Source organism: Peromyscus eremicus, chromosome 2 (genome assembly GCF_949786415.1).
Source record: "Peromyscus eremicus chromosome 2, PerEre_H2_v1, whole genome shotgun sequence".
Taxonomy (NCBI): Eukaryota; Metazoa; Chordata; class Mammalia; order Rodentia; family Cricetidae; genus Peromyscus; species Peromyscus eremicus.
This window is the reverse complement of record NC_081417.1, coordinates 131,869,634-131,876,706: the sequence shown is the minus strand read 5'-3', so window position 1 is coordinate 131,876,706 and position 7,073 is coordinate 131,869,634. Positions and strand designations below refer to the sequence as shown.

Below are 7,073 nucleotides of genomic sequence, written 5' to 3'. Positions count from 1 at the left end.
TACTGATAAGAATGGGACTTCCTTTAATGGAGGAACAGATAATGCCAGCCTCCTTCTAGGTGCAGTCCTGGCATGGAGCCCTCTTCTCCCACAGCCTGCCCCTGACAACCACAAGATGTAGCCAGTACTTTCTGCCTCCCAATTCCCCCATCAGCTTTTGAGCCTCCTAGCCCTCAGACTCTTAAGAGGGGACACAAAGCTTCTTGCCAGCTTCACAACCAAATGCTGCTGAGTACCAGGCCTGTGGAGGGGACATCTGCGTCACACTTGGTTCATAGGTTTCAAACTCTGTGTTAGTCAGGCTGCGTGTGACAGGATTCAAGTCAGAATCATTAAGCACAAAGGGGCATTGATGGGAAGGATGTGGGTGTCTCCTCCAGGGATCTGGACTCCGGAAAGGCAGGAGGTGGATGAGACTTCCTTTCTGGTCTTGCCTCTCCCCCACCCTCTTCTGGTAGGCTCCTTCTGCCCTCTAGAGATCAGTCAGCTAGTCTGGATGTAGGCCTCAAGGAGGTACCCCTAGTATGAGCCACACACTGCAAAGGAACTGTGTGAATTCTGATGCCTGGGTCCACCAGACCAACTAAGTCTTTGTGTCTGGGTGGAGGCTGGGCATTCCCTTCTAAGAGACTCCAATGTGCACCTAAGGCCAAGAACCACCCGGTGGCTTCAGGCACCCAGAGAGGACACTTCTGCGCCTCTCACCGCTCAAGGGGCTTCCCTCGGGAAACCTGTTTAGGATCAGAGGCTTCCACGGGGGTTGACGGCTCCCATCCATCAGAAGATTCATCGGTCAGCAATTTAGCAGGTAAGTCGTTATCTGACCATAGCAGCTGTCCGTCACCTGCTTCCCTCCTCCCATGCCACTGTCGGCTGCAGTGTTTTGATCTTTGCACCCCAAGACTGCACAGTCTTGAACAAGAAGCTACGAAGGCTCTGGGGAGTCAGTAACTTGGTGGGAGATATGGTCACAGACCAGAAGTGGAAGAAGCCGGCGGGGTCTCGCTGCCTACCTAGGAAGGCATATGGGGAACAAGAGGATGGTGGTGAACGCCTCTTCCCAGGAGAGGGACAGACCTGGAGGCCAGGGAGAGGCTTGAGTGGCAGAAGCCTGAGGGTGAAGGCAGGGGCCAGCACACTCTGGATGGGCACTGAGGATGAAGGATGCTGATGATCTTGGTTTCCCTCCGTTCCTCAAGGACTTTACCTCTTCTAGAAGGTCAGACCCAGACTTCAAGACCCAAAGCCCATGTCACCTGGCTGCACTTCAGGTCAAGGAAGCTCTGACAATCACTGTAGGATTAGGGTGAGAGCTGAGGCAGAGGGCTTTGGGGTCGGTGCAGCACAGTCCTGATGTGATGTCCCTCTCCAGCCCCTCCTTCACTGAGGGAGCTCCTACAGTGTCCCCTCACTTGGCTGTGACCCGGTCCCTAGTTGGACCTTACAGAGACTGTCCTTTTCCTCAGGAGGGCTCCCAGGGAGGGCCTAGAACATTCTACCTATGGGATGGTCTCCATGTCAGGGGCTCCCTCACCCTGAGGTCCTGCACCCTTACTAGGCCAGGCTTTAGGTGGTCTCTAGGAGTAGCTGTGTTTTCTCCTCATGGAAGTCCTGGTCCAAACTCCAAGGTGGGGCGGGCAGAGATACAAAGCAGGAACCCCAGGGCTTCCTGCTTGCTCTGCCTATGTCCTGGAACCTACCGCAATCACCTCAGGAGCTGGCTCTGACCTCTCTAGTCCAGGCCCCGCCCTAGACGCGTGGGAATAGATAGGATGACATCACACTTGGGGCTGAATGTTCACTTCTCTTTCCAAAAAATACCAAACACACCATCTAGATGTAGTAGTGGGGAGGGCCTGGCTGGGAACCCGGACTTTACACACCCAGGGGGCCCTTGATGGAGGCGGGCAATTTAACAACAGGTCTGCAAGTCAAAAGAGAAAAAGCTGGTTAGTGGAATGAGCGAAGGTGATGGAGACAGGGGCTGTGGAGTCAGGCCCAGGCACAAGATTCTGATGGTAGCCCTGCCTAGTGTCCATTCCTGGGGACGAGAGTGAGACAGTCTGACCTCGTGACCTGTATGGACACCCAGACAATGTTGGGCAACTAACTGCTAGAGCCTGAGGCCTGCTCTTACAGACAGGAGACTCATGCTTCCAGGTCTCTCTGAAGCTCAGTGTCCTTGTGTGTGAGGTGGAGACAGTCCTTAGCCTAGAGAATTCCCTTTATATGGTTGCTGTGAGGAGCTGCTGGATGGAGTATGAAGGGCTCTCTGGACCAAAGTGTGATGAGCTGAGATCCTTCTGTTGCTCTGGGATCTTCAGGGCCCAGCGTATAGTAGGCAGGTGGCCCCTTCAGGTGAAGTTTTTTCAGGTTTTAGGTGGAACTCTTGCCCCACATTGGGCGCCAGCCAGTGGCTAAGCTAGTGTATAAGACCCTGTGTACTCATTCTGGTGCAGACAGAACAGACTGGGTCTTACTGGATGACATGTGTTGGCTGGGTCTTGCTTCTGATCTCTTTGAGCATCTGAGTCTGTGACTCAGAGCCTGTGTTGAGGACCGGATGCTTGGAGCTCCAGACTGAGTTCAAGGGGTCTGTACCCTATCTACCCTTGCCTAGGGTATCACGTAGGCTGGCTGGAGTTCTAGGCAAGAGGGTGGCTAGGCAGATGGGCTGGACAGGGCAGGCAGACTCAGACGTACTCTCGGGCAGCAGTTGAGGGTCCAGAGCGATAGGGCTGTGGGATGCTGTTGGCTCTCTCGGGCTCTGGGCATGTGCAGCAAAGAAAGGAGCCCCCCAGCATGGCCAGGCCAGCAGAGGCCCAGCCGACGAACAGAGCTGGGCCAAATTCATACCTGTAAAAGGTAGGGAGGACTCCATCAGGCTGCAAAACCCAGCCCTGCCTGGCCCCAACCCTCTTGGGGATCTTGTGCCCCGCAACCAGCACCTGGCAGACAGAAGATAGCACACAAGGACTTCACAGGCCTCCTCCTTCTTTCCAGATAAACTAGGGTGAGTGCTCACCCTGCCTCCCTCCCTACTAGCGCATCCACCCCACACAGCTCGAGTCTGGTTGAGTTGGGGTCACTGCCACATCTGGCTGGTGGAGAGATGGATATAGAGATCCAGATGGATGTGGGAGAACAATCTGTTGTCTCCTTTCCCAGTCATGGTCTGGTCTACGGACCAGAGTCCAGCCAGGGTGGCTCCTCACTGCCCTCTGGAGATTCTTGCTTTTCTGCCTGGCCCTCTGGGCTCTCCACATCCAGCCTGGCTCTCCCAGGGTTTTCCCTGTGCCTTGGTACCTGTCTTCCCCTCCTAGAACACCTTCCCAGCTCCTTCTCTACCTTCAGGGTCCAGTTCATATGGAACCTCTCGACTGGGGGACATGCCTTGTCGTTCCCCTTCACCCCTCTACATGCTCACCTCACCCCTCATCCCCACCAGAAGGATCCTTTGATCTGCACTTGGAGGGCAGACAGGCTTAACTGTGTTCTCAGGACCCAGCCCAGGTAGCCCCAGGAGTCCTGAAGGGATGGCCCTAGTCCCAGCTTGGCTCCTTGGTTAGACCTTTCATGGCAGGTCTTTGGGCTGTAGCTGCCCACCCAGAGCACAATTCTCTTGTCTGAATTCTCCTTCTCTGTCTTCTCCATGGAGCCTTCCCATAGAGGCAGCCCAAGCATCCCTCTCATCCTCCTCCACCCCAGAGTCAGCAGGATGTCTGGACTGGGAACTATCATTCTTTGCTCCTGGATAGACTGAGAGGAAGGGAAGAACCAAGTATACTCAGGCCCCTCTAAAAGCCCCTGACCCACTTCCTCACAATGCCTTTAACCTTAAGTAGCTCCTAAGTATACGGCCTGCTTCCTGCTGCTACCTCCCTCACTCAGAGCGCCCTCTGCTGGAGACAAAGGTAACAGCTGCTTCGCTGTGCTGGCCTCCACTGTGCGGGCCTCCTCCCTGCTCTTCTCCAGTCTCACATTACCAGTGCCCCCGACCCCCGTTCTTCCACCTCCTCTGGGGAGCCACCTTGACCTGCTGCCACCAGCAGAAGTAAAACTGCCCAGGTGTACTGAGCCCTGGACACAAATCTCTTTCCTCACCACCTCTGAGAGCCTCAAAACCACAGGAGAGCTGAGCTGGTTCTGGCATGAAAAGGTTAAGTCACAAGTGACCCAGGTCACTGGCAAGAACATAGAGCTGGACTTTAGACCCAGAGTTAGGGCCCTGGGCTCCTCAGGGGCCTGGCTACACCAGGATGTCCTTGTCAGGTCTCCTGTCCCTCCCAAGGGCCTGGTCACACCCCACGTGGCTCTCCTTTCTCAGAAACAATCTGGGGCCCATCCCCTATTTCCTCTTCCAAGAGACAATGGGCCAGGGGAGGACAGATAAGAAGGGCCCAGCCCCGACACTCACCTGGCGTTGATAGGCGTGCTGGGGTTGAAGAATTCCTGGGTTACCAGGGTAGCATACCATGAGACAGCGGTCAAAGTACAGAGACCTAAGGACCAAGTGGGAGTGCTCAGCTCTGCCTGGCCCAGCCAGCCACCAGGGGTGGGCTAGCTGCATGGTCGAGGGGGTAGGAGGCAGGGCACTCACCCGCCAAGAGGAAGAGGGCACCCCCGGAGATGGCCACACGGCCCTTGGCGATGGGGTTACTGTCTCCAACCCGTGTACACTTCATACCCACGACACTGAGCACCATGGCCACAAAGCCCAGTAGCACTGCCACTACCATCAGGGCTCTCGCTGACTGGATATGACCTGGAACAGTGAGATGGCACTGAGCAGGCGTGGGGAACTCGGAGGGGGTGGCAAAATGGAGGAGTTGGACCTGGATGGGAGCAACCCAGTTTGGAAGGGCTTGAGTAGAAGCTCAAAGAGGTCTGACCACTTGCCTGCTTGTGAGAAGAGACAAGGAATATATGAGAACAGGGTGCAGAGGTGATTTCCCACTGGCCCTTACCAGCTCCTCTGAATGGTGCTGAGTGATGGATAGTTTGAATTTGCTCCTCTGCCACTTTCCCTTGGGTCTGGTGCACCCTCGAGCAGCAGGAGAATAGGGCCGGGTGCCGCTCAGAATTGCCAGAGAAAGAGCTGAGAATGTGAGGCCCACCTAAGCCCAGCTTGGTCCTCAGCGGCAGCCCTGTTAATCATCCATGGAGCTGTATGCCTGCTTCTCTCTGAGTGTGCTGGTCAGATCTCGGCTGCAGACAGCTCGGGGAAACTTAGGTCTCTGAAGGAGGCCAGTGATCTGCCTGGATCAGTGTGCAGTGGGGCTGACTGGTGGCAGTTTCTGCTCAGGTGCTTTGCAGAGCCCTGTTGGTGTGCAGGTGAGATGATCCCACCAAGGTTACAGCTGTAATGGTGGCTGACTGTGGGCCAGCTTGATGGTTGAAATGCCACATCCCAAGAGTAGGAGTGTGTGTGTGTGTGTGTGTGTGTGTGTGTGTGTAGACATGTGTGTGTGTATGTGTGCGTGGGTGTGTTCTATTGTTTGTGTGTGGATGTGTGTGCTCTAGTGCTTTGTGTCTGTGTGAGGTGTTTACACCTGTGTGTGTGTATACATGTGTCTACCAACATAGAATATGGAGAGAAGAGGAGCAGATGGTGTTAACAGGCTTATGGAACCAGATCCTCATCTACCCTCCCATGTCCTGTGTATTAGTGTCCTGGTTACACAGGAAGACATCAGTGCAAATGGTTGGGTGAATGGCCAGGCAGGCTATGGCGTCAGGACAGGGAGCCCAGGCTGCCAGCCTCTTGTGCTCATGCCTCCCCAGAGCCCAGAGACCTGGCTGGCCTGGACTCTCTATAGTGTACACAGGACAGCAGTTAGGGAATCACACAGGGACTGGAGTGTGCCACCCAGGGCTGAGGGCAGGCTGTAAGAAAGCTTGCCCTAGACCTCCCCGGTCCCCTCCCAGGCTCCCTGCCTGAAGCCTACCGTCCAGGGCCAGAAGCGAATCATAGAGCTTGCATTGCACCTGCCCGGTGCTCTGAGAGGCGCAAGACATCCACAGCCCTTCGTAGAGGCCCACGGCCGTGATGATGGCATCGCCGGCATAGGAGGACTGCTTCCACTGGGGCAGGGCGGTGCTGGCGATGATGCCCACCCAGCCACCCAGGGCTAGGAAGTAGCCCAGGAGCTGGAGGCCTGAGTTGGCCATGGCCTAGGGAGGTGTCCGAGGGTTCCAGGGCTCAGAGGTGGGCCAGGGTCTCGAGGAGCGCTGTGGTCATGGTGAGAGGAACAGCTGGAACAGGGAAGCTAAGTGGCACAGGAGGAGGAGGGGAGCGGAGGGGACGGCCGGCTGGCCAGCCACAGTCAGCCTAGAAAAGGCAGTGGCTGCTGGATTCCAGAATGCAGGGGGCGGCCCAGGGGCTGGAAAAGGCCAAAGCCCGCCCACAGCCAGTCCCCAGCAGAGCTCTTGCCCAGCTTCTTGGGGGTGGAGGGCGGGACCTAGTGCCCAAGGTGGGGTACCCTTGCCCTCCCTGCCTCAAGAGTAAGGAAGGGAGGGGCTAGAGGGAGTGACTCTTCCCCTTTCAAGGCCTTTCCCGCCAGGGAAACCCCTTCAGGAGTGTGATTCCAGTGAGAATTCTAATCCCTCCCGTAATCACCAGCTCCGTGGATGGCTTTGCTGTGCTTTCGTCCCTGACCTGAACCTGGTGTTTCTCGCCCACTAACTTGAGGATGGAAAGGGAAGGAACGATTCTAGTTACAGCAGGAAAAACTAGAGTTAGATGTGTGCATGTACGTGTGTGTGTGTGTGTGTGTGTGTGTGTGTGTGTGTGTGTGTATGCTGGGTATGGAAACCAGGCCTTGCACATGTAAGGCAAACACTCTACCACTGAGTTATACCCCCTAGAGTTAGTTTTTGGTAGGGGCTCCGAGGCCAGATGTGCAGAGACTAGGCTAGAGCTGAGGTGTTGGGGAGAAGAGGCCTGGGTACCTGGAAGCCATGTGTATCAAAATAGGGGAAACCAAACCAGGGAACATGTGCTGTAGGGTCTGTTTGGAATCTGAGGAGTCAGAAGAAGGACCCTACAGTTACCAGGCCAGCAGTGGCTGCAG

General features: G+C 55.8%; 1 protein-coding gene across 1 annotated transcript; it reads right to left on the bottom strand.

Annotated features, from left to right (window-relative positions):
- Positions 1-1,875: 1,875 nt before the first annotated feature.
- Cldn19 (claudin 19) lies at positions 1,876-6,179 on the bottom strand. Its single transcript, XM_059256086.1, has 5 exons — positions 5,949-6,179; positions 4,601-4,765; positions 4,418-4,502; positions 2,704-2,856; positions 1,876-1,924 (listed from the first exon to the last, which is right to left on the bottom strand). The coding sequence occupies exons 1-5, from the start codon at positions 6,169-6,171 to the stop codon at positions 1,876-1,878; spliced, it is 675 nt and encodes a 224-aa protein (XP_059112069.1). The 5' UTR covers positions 6,172-6,179.
- Positions 6,180-7,073: the final 894 nt, after the last annotated feature.